At 32.4% G+C, this 20088-nt stretch overlaps 4 protein-coding genes across 9 annotated transcripts in view; 2 read left to right on the forward strand and 2 right to left on the reverse strand.

Annotated features, from left to right (window-relative positions):
• Nucleotides 1–275: 275 nt before the first annotated feature.
• On the reverse strand, nt 276–5643 carry LOC108568533 (ras-like GTP-binding protein Rho1). Of its 3 annotated transcripts, none has more exons than XM_017929700.1 (2): nt 5291–5643; nt 276–1622 (listed from the first exon to the last, which is right to left on the reverse strand). In XM_017929700.1, the coding sequence occupies exons 1-2, from the start codon at nt 5328–5330 to the stop codon at nt 1039–1041; spliced, it is 624 nt and encodes a 207-aa protein (XP_017785189.1). In that variant the 5' UTR covers nt 5331–5643; the 3' UTR covers nt 276–1038. The 3 variants fall into 3 exon arrangements, with proteins under 3 accessions (XP_017785189.1, XP_017785191.1, XP_017785190.1); XM_017929702.1 differs by lacking the exon at nt 5291–5643 and adding an exon at nt 4967–5079; XM_017929701.1 differs by lacking the exon at nt 5291–5643 and adding an exon at nt 4840–4960.
• An 845-nt stretch (nt 5644–6488) lies between these two features.
• On the forward strand, nt 6489–8464 carry LOC108568513. The gene is made up of 7 exons (XM_017929662.1): nt 6489–6655; nt 7056–7251; nt 7318–7486; nt 7542–7681; nt 7748–7855; nt 7909–8061; nt 8276–8464. Exons 1-7 carry the CDS (start codon nt 6540–6542, stop codon nt 8441–8443), a joined length of 1050 nt encoding a protein of 349 aa, XP_017785151.1. The 5' UTR covers nt 6489–6539; the 3' UTR covers nt 8444–8464.
• Nucleotides 8465–8503: 39 nt separating this feature from the next.
• LOC108568514 (cyclin-dependent-like kinase 5) lies at nt 8504–9816 on the reverse strand. The gene is made up of 2 exons (XM_017929663.1): nt 8872–9816; nt 8504–8819 (listed from the first exon to the last, which is right to left on the reverse strand). The coding sequence occupies exons 1-2, from the start codon at nt 9619–9621 to the stop codon at nt 8673–8675; spliced, it is 897 nt and encodes a 298-aa protein (XP_017785152.1). The 5' UTR covers nt 9622–9816; the 3' UTR covers nt 8504–8672.
• An 806-nt stretch (nt 9817–10622) lies between these two features.
• LOC108568512 (semaphorin-1A) overlaps nt 10623–20088 on the forward strand; it is a 191419-nt gene continuing 181953 nt past the window's right edge. For 2 of the 4 annotated variants that reach the window (XM_017929657.1, XM_017929658.1), the window contains exon 1: nt 10625–11071. The gene's annotated coding sequence lies outside the window, so the exon portion shown is untranslated. Of the gene's footprint in view, nt 11072–20088 lie in introns of all 4 variants that reach the window. The other 2 variants (XM_017929661.1, XM_017929659.1) reach the window with 2 other exon arrangements.

The raw sequence follows: 20088 nt of genomic DNA on the forward strand, positions 1-20088 counted from the left end.
ACATATTAGATTTCACCTCAAGCGAGATAAAAATCACACGTTTCATGCACCATCCAGATTATATTAATAATAAACAATTCATAATAATAAACCAAAGAGAAATAGTAATAGAAAAAAAAGGGCCTTAATAAATCTTTTACTCTACATAATAATAATAATAATAATAATAACATAATCATAGGATTAGTGAACTTAACAAAATAGAAAAAAATGTAGCAAGTGGACATCAGTTGATTAATACATAGCTTTGTGCTTGTTACAATAATAATAATACAATTACGTAAATATGAATAAGAAATTGCGAAACCTTGAGAGGTCTTAGTCATCATCAATGTCTCTGAGAATTAAAAAAAAAGTGGTAAAGAAAACTATTTTTTTTTTGTATCATCACTGTCAAGAGGTGACACGATGATTGCGTTTCTTGGAATGGATGCAATAAAAATGGTTTTCTTATAAATGTTACTAGTTTATCTTTTCTTTTGTATCAACTAATTTCGAATATTTTATTTACAAAAGTCACTGACACATTATCAATTAATTAACAAGTTTTTATTTTTATTTTAATCTCTTATAGTAGTATGAAAATGTTGGGAGGGATTCAATTCCAATCCAATTCTCTATTGCATCCTTGGAAAAAATCACATTTTTATATATATTTATTTTTTTGTTTGGTGCAGTTATAACAATAAATAAGTTGTGATAGAACACTTGTTTGGTTTATGTTTGTTTTCGAAGATTGTTCAAGTAATCATTGTGAATATGTTTCGGGTGTATATATATATATGATTAGTTGAACAATGGATGTCCACTTAAAACTGAAGTAGAGGAAATATGGGGGAAAACAAGCGAAAATAATTTGAAATTGGTGGGGTTTATTATTTTTATGTTAGCTCTACAACTTTATTTTTTTTTAGTTTTTTTTTTAACTGGTTTTTTGTTTGTTTGTTTCTTGAAGACCCCGTAAAACACACAGTAATGATAAGGATAATATAAAATATATATATATATATAGATGTATATAATATAAGGTGCGTTAGCTCAGAATAAGACACATGCACGCCTCTTCTTCTTTTTAACCTGCAGAGCTGCACGGGTGGCAGTTTCGAAGACCTCACGAACACCCTCCTTGCTCTTGGCAGAGCACTCCAAGTAGGCGAAAGCGTTTATCTTCTCGGCCATGGAGCGACCATCCTGCGGTTTCACCGGTTCCTGCTTCATCTTGTTCAGCTCCTTGATGGTGACCGGGTCGTTGCGGAGATCCTTTTTGTTGCCCACAAGAATGATGGGCACGTTCGGGCAGAAGTGCTTCACCTCCGGAGTCCACTTCTCGGGGATGTTCTCGAGGGAGTCGGGCGAATCCACCGAGAAGCACATCAGGATCACGTCGGTATCTGGATAGGACAGCGGTCTCAGACGGTCGTAGTCCTCTTGGCCCGCAGTATCCCAGAGGGCCAACTCCACTTGCTTGCCGTCCACCTCGATGTCGGCCACATAGTTCTCGAATACGGTCGGCACGTAAACCTCGGGGAACTGATCCTTACTGAACACGATCAACAAACAAGTCTTTCCGCACGCACCATCGCCGACGATCACCAATTTTTTACGGATCGTAGCCATCGGACCTGCCAAAACACACGAACAACGTCAACGCCTATTAAACCACACACACAGACACAATCTCTTTCTCTTCTCTCAGACAGACGGACGGACGGACGATCTCCTCCACTCTCTCTCTTCCTATCTACTAACGTTCCCCTCTTTCTGTGCCTGCTCCAACTACATACATATAGGTCTACCTACCAATCTGGTAGCGCGCGCTGTTGCCAATTCGATGCCATGAACATATCAACAGAAGCCACACACACTCGCATTCATGACATAACCGATTCACACAGCTCAAAATTCCAATAACCACATTCACATTATTTACATCTACCAATTCCAACAGTTTATCCTCCTCATCCCCATTCAATTTCAACATGACACCTTCCTTATTTATAACTATAAACATTCCTACCAACATTAATAATTATAAAATACATTTACATTGAAAATTCAATTAGTTTTTTTTTTAATTTTTATAATTATATATTACTAATAATGAATGCAAGTCAAGTACATCAGTTCATTCAAATTCAATTTTAAATTAACAAGTTTATTAATTCAAAACGTTACTTAACCTATAACGTACTGTCATATTTCTACACCAAGCTTATTTGATTTATCGAATAAGATTTATATTAATTACAAAGTAACTTTCTAACGTTTAGACTATACTTATTTTTTTTTATTTATTTGATGAATATGTGACCTAACACTTAAATGAAAGAAAATGCATGCATTTTATTTGGTTCGCAACATATTTTCGATTTATCTTTTGTTAATTAATCGGCATTTTTTTCTTCTTCAATACTTAGTCGGCATTTTTTTCTCAGACACTTCGCGTGGTCGCATTCATACTGCTGCATATTACTTTTGTAATAGTTTCTTAACTTTGTTCTGTTTTAAAAACAATCTCTTGATTTTTGTGTTTAATATGAAATAAAGTGTCAAATTGACATATATAGGATTAGAAAACAAAAGACGACAATAGTTAATTTGATCATATTAATTAAGCACACATTTCTGTAAAAACCTGTGTTACACTTTAGATCAGATTTCTTTATACTTAAGTAATTTTAAATATAATATAATTTTTTATATCAATTAATATTAGGTAATTGATTTTGCAATCAAAACTTTCTAGTCTAAACAGAATGTTTATCTTATCTTTTTTTTTTGCATTAATTAATAATACTAAATAATTGCAACAATAAATAAATATTTCTCAAAATATACAAGTTTATTTTTCAACAGTTTCAAGTTGAATTTTATCCAAAAAAAGTTTAAAATTTATTAATCAACAATAAAAACAAGTATTATTTGCAACACATAAAACTAATTAATTATAAGATTTATCCAACTTTAACGTTTTTTTATTACTTTTATCTTGGAACGATTCGAATCTATAACTGTAAAAATACAGTCAATTATATTTCGAAGCTAATTAATGTTTACTGCGTGAATCGACTATATTATATTTAGAGTTTATAGTAATACGGTTTTCTAGAAATATTGTTTTCTAGAAATACTTCCGACTAGTCTCGTCAATGTTCCGCGAATCTCTCTGTAAACTCCGCAAATGTTTATACAGGAAAAAACATTTATTTAATCTCGCAAAACATTCAGTTCGCTCAACAAAAATCGTTGCAATTAGTCAGATAACTAACTATATCATTGTCTAAAACATAATTGAGCAAATACAGTTTGCGAAATTTTATTATATTAAGTGTATAGATTATATAAAATAATGGACAAGAAAAAGATATTTCGCAATTTGCAAGAAGCGATTTTGTTGTGATTTCGCAGACCCCACCCAAAGAGGGTGATGTCATTTCTCTGACGTCATTAAAGTTTACTTATATTGAAACATCTTAAGAAAATGCATCAACTTTTAAATAAAAAACGTATTTCGATTAATAATTTCACAATTATTTTTTTAAACTGTCGTTAGTTCTTAATCCGTGTCCTAAACTTCTCAATTAATAAATCTTGAGATTCTTGTCATTATTAGCAAATTTACTTAATTATCGATAATTGAAACATAGTTCAAAATATTAACATTTCTCTTTGAATCTTATATAGTTCAATTTCTATCCAATTGCGTCGTTGTAAAAGAAAAATTCTTATTGGATTTTTTGACGAAACTTGCCTTATTTACTACAAACTTACTTAAATTTACTTAATTTAATAATCGATACAAATGTATGTTCAATTCACAGCTAAACATAATTAATCTCTTAATAAACAAATTTTCAAGTCGTAAAATAAAAAGAGTAAGTAATATATTTAACGTAACGTAACATACTTTTATTTTAAATTTATAATATTTAAACTTTAATTTTGAAAAGAAAATTAGTTGAATAATTCCACTATACTTATTTCTTTGAACTTCTATAATGTCGACTAATGTAATGTAATTTTCTGAGCTTATGATGCAAAATTTTAAATACAGAAATCGGCATAGAATTGTTTTATCTTATATTCTTTGTATATATTTGTACTTAAATTTCAGGTACAACTTATATAAATACTTGTGAAATAAGCTACAAGTACTTGATACTTGCAAAAGTAACTTTGTTTTGTACATGGTTAACCAAATACGACTAAATTTCATAAAAATTAAGTAATCGGTAGATTAATTTAAGGATATTTAAAGTGATTAATTTTGAATCTAATCTAATTGTAAACACTTATTTCAATATTTATGATTAGCTTCCATAAAACAAAAAACATCGTCAACAAAACATAACATAGAAAAATATGGATAAAAATAGAAGGTATGTCATGGTGTACTTGTTGCATCAAAGTCGACTGAATATTTGTAGATTCGATGAAAACAAAACGTACTGAAATTTTAGCTTTGTAATTCTGGTGGGTTAAACTGTGTGTGCATATATATATATATATATATATAATCAGCAATCAACTTCACGCTGAACCAAAAAAAAAACGTACATAATCAGAGTTGCCTCATCCTCAAACCGCAACACTGTCCGACACATACACTCGCACGGATGCATATACTACACCCCGAATAGCTCCATCTCGCTCACACGAAGTAAACTAATGCAAATCACTCCCAAAAGCCGACACACACACACACACAAAGCTTATGCCAATCGCACCCAATTTCCACAATAAAATAGTAAACAAGGGAGTGGAAGGAAGGAAAAAAAAATAGAGAGGGCCTCGACTTTGATGTAAATCGAATTGGATTTGAAGAATGGTTATCCTTACCGAATAAACAAAACGAGGAAACGCCCTAATTAGACTACTGCAGCCCTCTGCTGCCCTAGATGACTATATCCAAGCGAAACGAGCACAGCACACATAACAGAAATTTGCAGCAAATATATTACACAACCTTGCGAATCAAGTGGAGAGGAAGAGAGCCTTCTCTTCCTTCTTCTTCTTCTTCTGGAAGCGTATTGAGAGGAGGAGAATCGGATTAAAAACGATGTCCCCTCTAAATAAATAATAATAATATTCTGGCAACAATGCTCTCTCTGTGTTTCTCTTTCTATATGGATCTACTCTATCTGTGCACACACGTAAGATGGCGGCGTTCAGGGGAAATTTCCCAACAAAAAAAAAAACAAAACACACGAACAAGGATTGTGGATAGAGCAACGTAGTCGATTCGACGAATAAGCAATAGAAAAAAAAAGTATAAATTTTGTCGACATACCTTTATTTGAGTCCCCGTTATCGGACCAACAACAAAACATTCGACGATTCGCTCTTGACACCCGTACGACGAGCCGTGTGTGTGTGTGTGTGCGTATATGTTCTCTCTCTCTTTCGTCTGGTCGCTCAGCTGAAGAGACTACTAAAGGCTTTCTCCGTCGTCGTTCAAATTCCGTCTGTGTTTCCCTGCAGCTTTGCTCCTTTCGGGAAATTGCTTCTTCCTTTCTTTTTACGTCGTCTCTCGCTTGTTTTATTCACTCATTGATAAAATAGATAATACGCTGTTACACAGACAGAAATAGAACTGACATAAACAAACTGTTCGGCGATGGCCGATTTGCGCATGAGCTTTGTTACTAGCTAGTGCCCTCCGTTTGCCGAGCCGTGAGCTATGAATCACGAACGAGTCCAGGATCATATACAACATTCCATTTGGATTCTCTTACTTTTTCTTTTCTTTCTTTCCTCTCGTTATTTATGATCACCATAGCTAAAACATTCCTAAACGCATCGTCATTATTCAATAACTCAACCATTTACCTAAATTCGCAACTAATTACACAAATTGTGTTAATACTAAAATAAAGCGTTAACAAATCTAGTAAGCCTTGTTAAACAATTGTTATTCGTTTCCAATTGGATTTCTATTATTTTCAAATTTTACATAAGGATTACCAACTTAAGAATACTAACGTGTTCAGCTGATGAAACAAATATTTTATTTAATGAACCTATTTAATTGAACAAACAAAACTCGATTGATCTGCTAAAAAATTACAATTTTGACAAGAAATGATTTGGTTTTGATTGTTGGAGTGGTTGAAGTATTTAATTTCAAATTATAAATATAAATTATAAATAAACTTTTCTACAGGTGTTTTTGTATTCAAAAATTATAGATGAAGCAAATTATAAAATATTGATTACATTTAATGTGTCCTAAGATCTATTATTAAATTATAATAAACTGAAGTTAATGTGTAAACAAGCAAATAATTATAGTTTAGTATAGGCAACCAATCGATCATTGCACGATTTTTATCTTAAATTATTGATTTAATATATTAATTACTGATTATTTACAATTAGTTAATTACACATATTATTTAATATAATATTATTACATAATAACTTAATATTTAAAAAAAAATACAGAATCACCAACTTCGAAATTATTATGATTCAAATGAGAACCAAATTCTAACCTTAAATTTGAACACCTGATAAAATATAAACAAAGTGAGCTAAAAATGTTGAGCGGTTTAATTAAGATAAGTGCGTTGAGTTTTCGTCTATTCAACACGAGTTCAGCGTTGAGTGGACAGGAGAAAATTATGCAGAAATTGATGAACACTAATAAGAAAAAGTAAGTGAAAGAAATTGCTTGTTTAATACATATTTTCTGTTAAAAAAATGTTTTTAAAAAAAAACTTAAATATTAGTGTTACTAGTGTAGTTCAGTCTTCATCTTTTTCTACCTCCAGAATACATTTGGAAAAGGATTCTGAGGATTGGGTTAAAAAAACAAAACAAAATAAAAACAAAATTTCTATGAAATTTTTATGTTATTGAACATATTTGGTGGGCCCTAGTTTTCGCTTTCACTGGTATAGTTTATATATTTCTAAATAAGAAACAACTATGATTATTAAACTTAGTGAAATAATAAATCTGTTTCCAAAATATACAAAAAAAAAATATTTGTAGAAATTGTTTAATTTTAATAAGATTTGTTAGAATTTATAATGAAATATTTGTAATTACAGGAAGAGATTCACCAATGATGCACCGTTATTACAGAAAGCAAGCGTTTTAACGAAAGGGGCGAACGAGGGTAAGAAATCTTCAAGTTCGAAACGTATCCATGTCTTGAATAAACTCTTTATGAAGTACATTACCGATCTTATGGCAACTGGGGAATACTCGCAACACTTCTTAGGCCACGGTATAGAAATTAACAGGGTAAATCAATAGATTAGATCAATACTTTATTCAGAAGTTTCATGAAATTTTGATATTGTATTTCAGGTCCGCGTTACTCCGGACTTCCAAATGATACACGTTTTTTGGCTGGCGAAAGGAACAACTAGCGATCAAGATATCGAAGCTATTCTGGAAAAGCATGCAGGTGCATTGAGGCACGAAATAACGCAGGTCAGGATTGTGGGAGAAGTACCGAAAATTCAATTTTTTAAAGGTTATTTAAACAGAATTTTAGATGTAAATGATCCAATTTAAATATTGTATTTCAGATAAACAGTTTACCAATTTAGCGGAACTCGATTTACGTTTGTCGAAAGCAGATTTCGGTGAAGATTACGAACCGATTCACCACACGACTAAGTTGAAAACGGAATTGAAGTTGGATCTGTCTCTAGAACCAGCAGTTCGGGTAACAATTAAGCATTCACTCAGAAGTTGTGGCGATATAAAAAAAAAACTTTTAATCCATGCTTAGGAGCGTATAGAGAAATTGGATTTGGAAATTGAAGAGGAAAGCGACGAAATTCTTCCCGATATGCCGCAGAATGTTTTGGGTTTGGATCATGGTGATATTATGGAACGTGTAAGTTACTCGTTTTTTTGCGTGATTATTGGATATAAATTTGGTGTTTTTAGGTGAGAAAATCTATGAAAAAAACACACGCCGTGCATAGATTGGATCCGGATGTCGGATGCGCATTGGAACGCACCGTAAACTCAGATCCTATCATTTATCCGAGTATGAAAGCGCAGAGGGAGGCTTTCAAGGATTTCCTGAATAAACGACAGGTAATTAATGGAATAAGATAGAAAATTCAGAGTATCCTATTTTATATATTTCTTATAAAGAAACATTCTTCATCTAAATACATTAATTCTTAATAAGTATTTTACGCTATTGTATAAAATTTTGGTATTTCTTAATATTTTCGATTCGCCAAGATATACTTAAAAAACTAGGTTTGATTAAAGATGTATGTTTATGATTTCTACGTGATTTCAGTTGTTAAAGTCGAAGGCGATGAGACCAGACAAGAACCACGTACTTGAGCAGGACTACCTGGAAGAGGAATGGAATTTAAGAAGAAAGCTATACGAGGAGCGGATGCAATGGAAAGAGGATTTGGATGATTACGATTACCTTGATGATAATGACGAAACAACGAAATAAATATTAGATTATTAAAGTAAAGTTCATAGTCGTACTACTTATTAAACGTAATGGTTTTTGTTTTTTTTGTCTTCTCGACTTTGGGAATAAGTATATCACATCACATGTAATATCAATTGTAGCAAAAGCCCTCTCGCAATTCTCCTCGATCAGATTATTTGGGAACTTTTTAGTTTTTGCGAGAGGGCCCCGATCTTATAGTCACGGCGCTGCACCTCCTCCTTAATTGCTAACATCTATCATTCTTTATTGCTGAATTGAGGTCGCTGAAGTAGGCGTGGATCATGGCTTCCTCGGAGCACATCCTCTGCGTGGGATTACAGAGGAGCAGTCTCTGAAGCAGATCTCGTCCGCGATTCCCCAGCTTAGGCACAACCTGTAAATGGTAACGAAATCATTCACAATTCAAACGTCACGCGCTGATTTACCTGAGACCAACTCATATTTGGTTGATACAACGGGAACGGTTTGTAATCCGGCAAAGCGGATATTCCAGCCCAAGTATCCTCAGTCGGTGTACCCAGCAATTTAAAGATCCTCCTCAACTGATCATCCACGTCTGAACCAGGAAACAGCGGTCTTCCCGCATTTGCCAGCTCAGCGAAAATGCACCCCGCAGACCACATATCTATAGATGTTGTATACAATTTAGCCCCAAACAATACGTCCGGAGGTCTATACCACAGAGTAACCACCTCAGCTGAATAACATTTCACTGGAATCCCAAAAGCCCTAGCCAAACCAAAATCAGCTAGCTTCAATTCACCATTCTTATTGATCAACAAATTCTGCGGTTTCAAATCACGGTGCAGCACATTGTGGCTGTGACAGAAGGCCAATCCTCTCAGCAATTGATACATGAATGATTTCACTACATCAGGATCAATATCACCATTCAAACTATCGAAATACTTTTTCAAATCCTGATCGCAATGCTCAAACACCAATGTGAGTTTCTTATCACTGTGCAATACATCATACAATCTGACTATATTTTTATGTTTCAACTCTTTGAGCAGACAAATCTCCCTTAAGGCTGATGATGGAACTCCCTCATCATCATCATCCAGCCTCACTCTCTTCAGGGCTACTATTTCATGGGTCTCTCGATTTTTCGCCTTGAACACTGTGCCGTACGTGCCTTCTCCGATCTTCTCTAATTTCTCGTACTTCTGCATCTTATCTTTTAATTAATTTATTTGAAATTTTTATACTGAACTACGACGAAAACAACATTCACGAAGTGAAATTATTTTGTAAATAATGCTGAAGCAGAAGTTTCTGATTTTTATGTTGGCACAATTTGCTTAACTTATTCTTATCAAGAATATATTTACTGTTTAGTACTAAATACCAATTATGAAGACTTGATATTACAAGTAGCAACTAGATTTATATCAGTCGTTGAATAAAAGTAAATTTTACATAATTTTTATATGTAGGCAACTACAATAGCATAGCAAATAATGTTTCAACTTTGATAAAAATTCTTATCAACTAATTGTGTTGATAACTAAATAACTACCGTTGATAAAATCAAAAGAACTTTATAAAGATTTGTATTGTTTTGGATTTAATTTATTTAATAGAAATACATAAATTATGGATGTAATTATTAATACAGTGGAACCTCGCTTAACGAGTTTAAATTCGTTCAAAAATTTCTGGATTGTTACTCGTATAGTGAAACATATTCAAAAATACACATAATATGTGTACACAAGTTTTAAAAAGGATGTAGCAGGTGCGCAATCATCGTCACTCGTTATGCGAAACGGCGCTCTTTAAGCGAGTCATTGAGCGTGGACTTGAATTGTCCTGTCCACTGCTTGTTAACATTTGCTTTAAATACAATGAATTCAATTTATAGTAAGAAGATTTACAAGTTGTCAGTTTCAACACCTTTTTCTGACAAAAAAAAGTACTGCTAATAACAGGAGCTGATTTAGGCACGATTTTTAAGAATTCAATAAACGAGAACTTAAGAAAAGGTGACACAATGGAAAACATGAAGGTCTGAATATAAGATATGAAGAAATATAAGATTGTGGAACAAATGAGGAGAGACATAAATTGTGTTTTATTGGAGGCGAAGAATGCGTTGATGAATTTCTGTTAGAAACGGAATGCAGGACGTAATAATAATATCTGTTGACGAGAGTTCTTTGAGTCGTGGGTAGTAGATGGAGCCAGACGTTCCGAACGGTCGAAGCATGTGTTCGACCATGTTTACAGTCGAAAACATTCAGTAACTAGTCAGCCGCTCTTCGGGCAAGCGCGCTGCTTCACATCGATCTGCAACGCATCCATGCATCTAGTTAATGTTTATAAGCAGTTTGTTGTCCGTGCAACAGGAATTTCGAAAGCGAGCAAGTGAAGACGAAAAGAAGGAAACGATCATCGTTCGTGCTGGATGGATGGAGGAGACGATATGGACTGAGAACGTGCGAAAGACCACTTAACATTCTTCCAAGTGCTCAATTATTTTATCACCTGTGATTGTTGTGTGCAGTGCATTTTTACCAACCCCCCCCGGAAACCAATTTGTGATTTACACCACAGTTCGCATTACATTCTATTTTCTCGTGTTTTTTTTGTTTGGATTAATCTCTTCAGAACAATAACATCGTAAGTGTGTGTGTGTGTTTTGTGTACCATTTTCAGTCTTTAGATTTATACATTATTTTGAATTACGTGCGTTTTCTGCGAACATCATAGATGTCTATGCGTGCGATTGTTGTTGTTTGTTTTGTTTTTGGGGATGAATGCGTCTTTTTTTGGTTACAATGGCCATCTGCGACCGTCGGCTTCGATGCACATGGAATAATGCACTTCTCTCCTCAACCGAAACAGGAAATCCGACCGATGTTGATAAACTTTACGTATTGTCGTCGGACCTTCTCGCATGCATTCAAAACTTACTTGTCCCCTTACCTCTTTCCTACTGCTGCTTCTCCGCTAACTGTGTTTATCTCATTAATTGGAACAATTTCATCCGGAAGAGATATGCATGTGGAAAACATCAAAAACAATTCATAGAGATCTTGTATTATTCGTTGTAACAAGACAATTTTAACAAGTTGCATCTCATTAATAGTTTAACGTTAAATTTTATGGTTTACTTATATCTACAATCTAAGTGTATACAATTTTCACATGTTGAATATACTAAAAAAAGTTTTTCTATTGAACTTAGTAAATAATTCTCGTATCTAAATACTATTTCTTCCGAATAACCAAGGGTTATCTAAGCGACTACTATTAATTAACTTTTATAAGCAGTTAACTATGACTTGAGATATACTACCCACATTCTTAGTTTACTATTTTGAATATGAGTATTAAGTTTTAACAGATTCGAACAGTATATAAAAGAAAACGTAACAAATCCAGTTCCCGTCTAAACTAAAATTTTATAAAATGTTTAAACTTTGTTAGTTTTTAAGAAAGGTTAACAAAGTTTCTGGAGGTTAACAATTACATTTTGTTATTGTTGCTATGACAACATAAAATAATTGAATTAAATTGAACAATTTTTTCAAGTCTATATTATGAATTTTGTTGAATATAGATAATAACGTTTCTTAAACTTCTTATACAAAGAGCATTTTGATCTATCCGATCGATTGACCCAGTTTCACTTGCCGGCAGCTTAGCATAGCGCTTGACAATGCGGTCTGCATGAACACACTACGTGTACTACTATCGCAATATCAAAATAAGAACAAACGAACGAAAAGAACATGATTTCATAAGACAATTCAATCAAATTTGCTTTTTCAGGAAGAGGTTTTTTATTTACTTTTGAGTAATTAGAATGAATGAACGGATTTAATAGTAGTAGATTTAATTTATTGATTTTTTTTGTTGTTTGTTATTGATTTATTTGAATATTTCATTGGGAATTTTGTTCTGAATGATTCACGATAATTCTACGTTTGCGTTGTGTTTCCACAATTTGAAATCCCATTTTCACAATACGCCACCTTATTATTAGAGGTTGGTAGCAGTTCCAGGTAGTGAAATAACAATGTCGTGGAAATAAACCGGACTACAACTATAAATGTAATAGAATTTTCGGTACGGGTTACTGCGTTTCTACAACGTTCTACTCTGATCGGTGTTTTAGCAATTTGCAGTTTAGCTTTGTCGTTCTTTACAATTGCGCACCGGAAGACCTTGGAATTCGTTCATTTATATTGAGCAGTAAAAAAAATACAATTTATAAACGCACGATCGGTATATTTATTTGTACTTGAGTACAATAGTGTTTTTATACACGCTCTTAGATAAAGTATTAATTGTTTTAGCAACAGAATGCACTTATTGCACAAGTTCTTCAATTACATTATTATTGTAAATGATTACGTTGATTTAGTGTTCAAATTTCTTTAACTGAATAATAGATAAGATTCGACGACTGCGCCACCACAGTGGCTTTGCAGACAATTTAGCACAGGTGTCAAGAATAGGGCGGATATATCTGCCCGAAAATGGTTAAATGCTTGTAAAATGTTTTTCTTTTGTAATTAAACTAATAAATCAACTATTTTATATTCAAAAAATATGTCTTTATTTGTTTTCATTAATTAAATGTCGCTAGTTTTTAGATTATTAGAAAAAACAAGATTTTGTTGAACAAATTTTTCTAAGACACAAACTTCACTGATAAGTCAGCTTTTTTTGATAAAAAAACGTATACTTGCTGTAGTTGGAGAAAGTAATCTCTGGATTTTTCGATCATTTCTAATCAAAAAAACTGCTCAAACTCTTTCTAATCCATTATGTGCATTCGACCTTAATCTAATCTTGTTATGTCAACTACATGGATTTATATGCAGCTATATACCTCGCGTAGTGCGGCTTCGAACTGTAGTATGGATTCATTATAGTGCGGTTTGAAAATTTCAAAACAAACTGAATTTTAATCGAACAATGTAGTTCTCGTTTCTAATAGTCCTTAATTATCGGCACTAAGCGATGTATTGCTGCTGTACGATTCAAATAATGTACGCTTGTACATTTTAGCCTTAAGTTTCATTAAATTTGTTCTTTGTACATTTTTGTTTTAAATGTAATGGCTGTTTATCGTCGAAGTTACCCGAGTCCACTCATAAATTAGCTTACAGTCCACTGTGAAAACTGCAAGCTTTTCATAAAAGCAATGTAATTAAAGCGCGGCACGGAGCAAAATGCCGGCTTTTATGCAATTACGTAAAGCAAAGTATATATTTATACACAGGGTGTTCATTTTATAAGCTGTGTTTGTAATTGGTAAAAATATTTGTATCTTTTGTGGAATTGAGAATATTCGGTTGAAACTAGAGCGAAGAAAAAGTATTGACTGAAATGTTCATTTTTCTCATGCAAATTTATTCGGAAAGCTCCTTTTTTTTTCTTCAAAGATCTGACGAAAGCTGAAGAAAAAAAAGGAAGATCTCAATAAAGTTACGTTTTATTTCACATTAAATCAATTTTTCGTCTGAATGAGAGGAACAAAAAACTAAAAGAAAAAAAAACCTAATTAAGTCTCTATTTGCTCATGTACCGCAATGTAGAAATAAAAAAAAGAGTGCTTTGGTTACGTAATGAATGTGCGAAGCTCAAAAGGGAACGACGTGCAAGCTTACCGCGTCAATTTCTGCGTGAGAAACTAACAAACAAAAAAAAAGTGTAGGAAAGCGCGTTGAACAGAGGGAGTGCAAGTTAGTAAACTTTCCATTTTTTGTTTGTTTGTTTTTATTTTGAGCCTGCAGCGAGGAGAGGTCGTTTGATTCTAATTACGCCCGCCTTTGTAAGTGCACCATCTTCAATTCTTGTTTCTTGCTTTTCACTCTATTAACGTGACACTGTTTATATGGAAATTATTCGTAATTTGACACGTTTGATAGTATTTTATTGGAAGCTTATTACGCGATAAACGTTAATATTACGAAATTGATTAATACCACATTCGATTCTCTATAGTTTATTCTTTAATATCCATATTCAGTATGTATTCCAAGTTTACTAGTTTTCGAGTGATTAAGTAAAAGGTAAAGACAAATCAAATTAATTTCTTCAAATTTCAAATTTTATTACGTGATTATTGCTAATACTAGGAAATTGATTAATACCTCTTTCGATTCTCTATAGTTTATTCTTTAACATCCATATTCAGTATGTATTCCAAGTTTACTAGTTTTCGAATGATTAAATAAAAGGTAAAGACAAATCAAATTAATTTCTTCAAATTTCAAAGCTGATTACGTGATTATTACTAATACTACGAAATTGGTTAATACCTCTTTCGATTCTCTATAGTTTATTCTTTAATATCCATATTCAGTATGTATTCCAAGTTTACTNNNNTTCGAGTGATTAAGTAAAAGGTAAAGACAAATCAAATTAATTTCTTCAAATTTCAAAGCTTATTACGTGATTATTGCTAATACTACGAAATTGATTAATACCTCATTCGATTCTCTATAGTTTATTCTTTAATATCTATATTCAATATGTATTTGAAATGTATTAGTTTTCGAGTAATCAAGAAAAACGTTGACATTGTATTTCATTTATCTAATTGATGATTCAATTAATCTGATTGTTATTCTGTTGTACCATTAAATGAGTAATTTGTATGTGTAGTTTCATGTTCGAACACATATTTTTAAAAACTGCATTTAGTTAACTGTATAATTCTAGTGGTTACATACGAGAGAATGAGTAAGAGAAAAAAAAAATGTAGTGATTTGGTCGTAAAATAAAACGCTTAGCAATGTCATGAGCGTGAAACTTAATAAGCACGTTGTAAATTGCAGTCTATAAACATCCCGAAGCCCATTACTATGATTCGTTTATGCTTTTTTATACCTTCCAACCCTGTTCCAAACACGCGTTCACCTCGTTCAACGAGAGAGTTCACCTCTACCGTTGCTTTACCATTATTACAATTAATAGTAAGTAGCGAACACGGTCGATTATGCTGAAAGTGAATCATGCTCATCATCATCGTCATCCACATTTTCATCGCCTACTTTCATCAGATATATAACACTGACGTTTCAGATAGGGCGATCGAAAGGGAAATTGAATTCTCCGACGTGAAAAATATTAAAATCCATCCATCAAAAAGTCATTTTCTTTGCATGAAAATTGAATCAAAGATTGGCTCACCTTATTACACCATTTGGAGTGTAATAATCTGTGAAGATGATTCTATTAAATTTTTTGAGAATGAGCAAAAAGCGAATCTAATTAACAACAACGTTTAATAGTTTGCCGTATGAATGAGACGCACCCAATGAATAGAGGATGATCGGGTTTCGGTTATAACATAAACAGCTTTTAAGTGAAATTTATTGTAGGTTCAAACCGCGCCCACGCATGATAAAATCCGAGCTTTTTTTCTCTCTGTTTGTTTCCTCTGCGTAAACCATCTGCCGTTCCCGTGCAATAAAAACGGATTTTAAATTTTGCCGTTGCGGCGAAACGAATCGTTTCCATTTGTTTTATATACCTGCAAACAAACAAAAAAAAATACAGGTGCAGCTGAATGTGAAAAAAATATGTATGAAATCGAACAATCAGAATTTAAATTGTCGAATTTGCAGTGAAGATAACTTTAATGCCTAAATTTTGATGAGTATTTAAATCATTGATCAATGCCTTGAAAAAGCAGTGGCTTTTCGTTTTACTTATTTACTCAAGTTAACTTGAAATGCACATTGAATATGGATATTAAAGAATAAAATATAGAATGAGCCATCAGTAAATTTCGCGTAATTAGATTCCAAACTTTGGAAAAAAGTAAGTTTATTCCTCGAAAAAGCAACTAAGACAGTTACTTTTTCACTTAAAAACTACACTTGGTTCTCTTTTTATGCGGTAGATACGTTCCACAGGAAAACGCATAAAAATAAATCGCACAAAAAAGGACTAGACACACGTATAAAAATAAGGATACGTTCCATATTTTTTTAAAACCGCATAAAACAAAATCAATGAGTTACAATATACCGAAAATCGCATAAAAAAGGGTTTATTAAATTTCAGAAAAATAATTAGTCTTACTATCTTATTTCTTTCTGAAATGTTTATTCATAATTTTATAAAAACGTTAACAATCATAGACAACTTTATTAAATTTCAATCTTAACATATTCCTTCTAAATTTATACGGAAAAATTTTACAAAAAAAAATACAGAAATTTTGTATGAAAGTTAATCCTTCTTCACATTTTTTCTTTAGAATTATTGTTGCTATATGAGAGTGTTTAGCATAATTTGCGAACTGGTTCGAAATCATTTTCATTACTAGAAGATATAGTCAGCATATCAGATCTATGTCCTGAAGATAATGATTCTTCACAAGTAAAATTAGTCTCAACTTCGCATGTTGATTTTTTCCCTTTGATATAATCAGTGATTAAACTTTGCGATGTTCAGAAATGCAATTCTGAAATGCAATTCTGAAATTCGCGTTGAAACTTGAATGTTCGTTCAGAATTATCATCTTTTTCGATGAAATTGTTTGCCAATTTGTGTCAAAACGTTGTCAAAATGACCTAAAATAGTTATTAAAAAAAAATGCTTCTTGAAATAAAAACCGCATAAAAAGAGTACGCATAAAAAGAGGACCGAGTGTACTAAATTTAGAAAATATATTGAATATGAAAATTAGAGAATAAACTACGGTCAATTTCGTAGAATTAACGATTTTCATGTAATAGGATTTCAAATTTGAAGAAATTAATTTGATGCATTGTAGGAGCAATGTCTTTGCGTTTTAATTAATTACTCGATAACTAGTAAACTTCAAATACATATTGAATATGGATATTAAAGAATAAACTACAGAGAATAGAATGGACCATCAGTTAATTTCTTGGTATTAACGATTAACTATTGAAAACCGGACTAATCGAAGACTTTAAACCGCATTACAAGAAACTTGACAAGATGACAAAAACCGATCATTTATGTATACGTTTTATAATTTAGTTTGTTTTTAAATTTTCAAACCGCACTATAGTGAATCAGCACTAATCAAAACCGCACTATGCGAGGTATTCTAGTATTTACAAAAGTATAAGTTTTGCTACTCTAGTTTAAAACAATAATTAAATCATTTTAAACCAATCCCATATTATAAATTTTAAAGAAAATAAGTAAATTCGAAGCAATAAAAGTTTGTAAAATAATTATAACAATTAACATTAATTTGAATTTAATATTTCTATAATTCTATATATGTTTGGTAAGAGATTTATTTAAACAAATTGACTCTTAAAGTCGTCATAAAACAACATAATTGGAAATGTTCAATAGATAATCAATGTTTCAATAATTCATAAAATGTTTCTACATTTGATTACCACAACAACAATTATATGACTTGTACAAAATTCCATAAATTATTCCAATTATATAATTATCACAATTATCATTTTAATATTAAAATTTAGCACGGTATTATGAACAATTACGTTACCAAAAAAAATAATATAATAATTGCAAATTTTACTTTCAAATTTGAAGAAATTCATTTGATCTCTTCATACAATTTAATTAATCGCTCGAGAAACTTGAAACATTAACGATTTTCGTGTAATAAGCTTCCAAATGTTAAGAATTCAATTGTAGTTTATTGTCCTGTATGTACATTCTAAGAAATAAGTAAATAGCAGTAGCACATGTATTAAGTGTATTCGTTTGATTGAATTTAAGAATTCAAATTGGATCTGTGAGGATGTCTTCATCCTAAATATTTACTGTAGTGTCTTCAATTGTGGACCCGCATGAACTTCGCAGCGGAACAATTGGTTCAATAACCTGGCTATACGTATCTATCTTAAGGCACAGCCCCCATTATTCATCCATTAACCGCAATTAAGTGATTGCATCCACTTGGAGCTACGATATTCCACACAACCGCAACCAGAGACGAACAAAAATAAATAAATAATCAATTCGGTTTACCTAGAAAGCTGTAAATGCAATTCACAGAATAACATTAATTATTAATTATAAAACGCGAGCTCTGGAATTGTTTAAAACAAATGCTTTTGTTGGCGAATAATAATAATAACAAGTGAGTTTATCTAAAATGTTTGTTTAAAAATGTGAACTCGATTTATATTCCTGAATAATATGAAAATGAGCGGAGCATGTGTAATTAGTTTCCGCGAAATGTGTTGTTTTTTTTTCGTGCGAGTGAAGATTTAATACCAGAAACGCAGCGAGGCTTCAATAAAGGACCCGTGTAATTAAAAATCATAAATTCGCTTCCTCCCGAAAGCAGCGCACTGTTTTTGTTTTTTCAAATGTATAGTGAAATACGAGTTTCACATTTGTATTTATTTATATGTGTGCATACACGTATAAATACTGTTAACAAAACAGAAATAAAAATAGATATTCAAGCAGACTTTATATCATCATTATATCATCAAAACAATGGGCACTACTGCACACACTCATGCACACTACTCCAATGAATTAGTTATACCGTTTCGAAACTGGTGTTTTTATTGTTGTCCGAGGGGGAGAGTCGGCATATTTATATGCTCGGATGCGGTATTTCGTGTAATTCCCTGACTGTAACGAATATATGTATCAAACTGTTTGGGGAACAAACTGTTTCCAATTTGAGGCGGCTAAAAAGAAATGTAACTGCAATCAATTGTAACTTGCTAAATATTTAATTTAATTTCCATAGTGTAACATTAAAAAGAAAATGTAATACATTCTGATACGGAAATAAACAATGGCACTTTTGATTTCAATAAAGCGAAACGGGAATAGATGTTAAATACATGCAGTCGTGGCCCATTCGAAACGTTTAATAAAACTATTTTCGAACTTTTCGTAGCCGAGTGAACGACTCCGGAGTGAAAACACAGGCCAGCAGAGATATTTGAAACTTAACGATCTGTTAACAGCGTGTGCATAAACACTGCTTGCCTGTCTGCCTGCCGTTTCGGAAACGTCACGAGTGTTTGACAATATTGCTTTAGATGTCACGTCCATCGCATTGTTCACATTTTGACAGCTTAACTTAGATACACAGCGTTTCTCAAACTTTTTGCCTCACGATCGAACATATTTTTGTGCAGTTGTAACGTTTCTCAATTGCTAAGATCGTTTCACCAGTTTCTCGCTTTGTCTGACACTAAGTGACAGCTGTCATTTCGCAACATAATCATTGTACATTTTACAAACACTTCCTTTAATACTTGTTAAGTACGAGTTTAAGTATGATATACAAGTTTCATTTCCAGCTATGGCGGATAGCGAAAAACGTGCATGATGTACATGGTGTTAAATTGACAAACATGATGTAATAATAGACCAAGACAAGAACAGAAAAAAAGAATAATATAACGTTTCCTGTCTTATTGAATCATTATCAAAAAGAAGTATCGACTATATTGCTAAGATTATTTCACCACGGTGACAGTTGCCATTGTGAAAATTTCACTTCATTTAATACTTATCAAGTACTAATGTAAGTATATTGTTCAATACAAGTTTCATTTTCAGTTATTAAAGTATGGAAGATATTGTCACTTCTCGTGCATGATGTACATCAGCGGTCGGGGAACTTTTTTAACCATTATCCCAAAATATCTTTACGTAAGTCGATATTACCCCCCCCCCCC

Source organism: Nicrophorus vespilloides, unplaced genomic scaffold (assembly GCF_001412225.1).
Source record: "Nicrophorus vespilloides isolate i.1.1-1 unplaced genomic scaffold, Nicve_v1.0, whole genome shotgun sequence".
Taxonomy (NCBI): domain Eukaryota; kingdom Metazoa; phylum Arthropoda; class Insecta; order Coleoptera; family Silphidae; genus Nicrophorus; species Nicrophorus vespilloides.

Bases quoted from the DNA above. Each gene is read 5' to 3' on its own strand.
- LOC108568533 (XM_017929700.1), bottom strand. From the start codon at position 5,330: ATGTTTTGTTGTTGGTCCGATAACGGGGACTCAAATAAAG. The intron at 1,623-5,290 runs GTATGTCGACAA...GTGTTTTGGCAG, and splicing joins TAACGGGGACTCAAATAAAG to GTCCGATGGCTACGATCCGT.
- LOC108568513 (XM_017929662.1), top strand. From the start codon at position 6,540: ATGTTGAGCGGTTTAATTAAGATAAGTGCGTTGAGTTTTCGTCTATTC. The intron at 7,252-7,317 runs GTAAATCAATAG...ATTGTATTTCAG, and splicing joins ACGGTATAGAAATTAACAGG to GTCCGCGTTACTCCGGACTT. The intron at 7,682-7,747 runs GTAACAATTAAG...ATCCATGCTTAG, and splicing joins CTCTAGAACCAGCAGTTCGG to GAGCGTATAGAGAAATTGGA.
- LOC108568514 (XM_017929663.1), bottom strand. From the start codon at position 9,621: ATGCAGAAGTACGAGAAATTAGAGAAGATCGGAGAAGGCACGTACGGC. The intron at 8,820-8,871 runs GTAAATCAGCGC...TACCATTTACAG, and splicing joins CAAATATGAGTTGGTCTCAG to GTTGTGCCTAAGCTGGGGAA.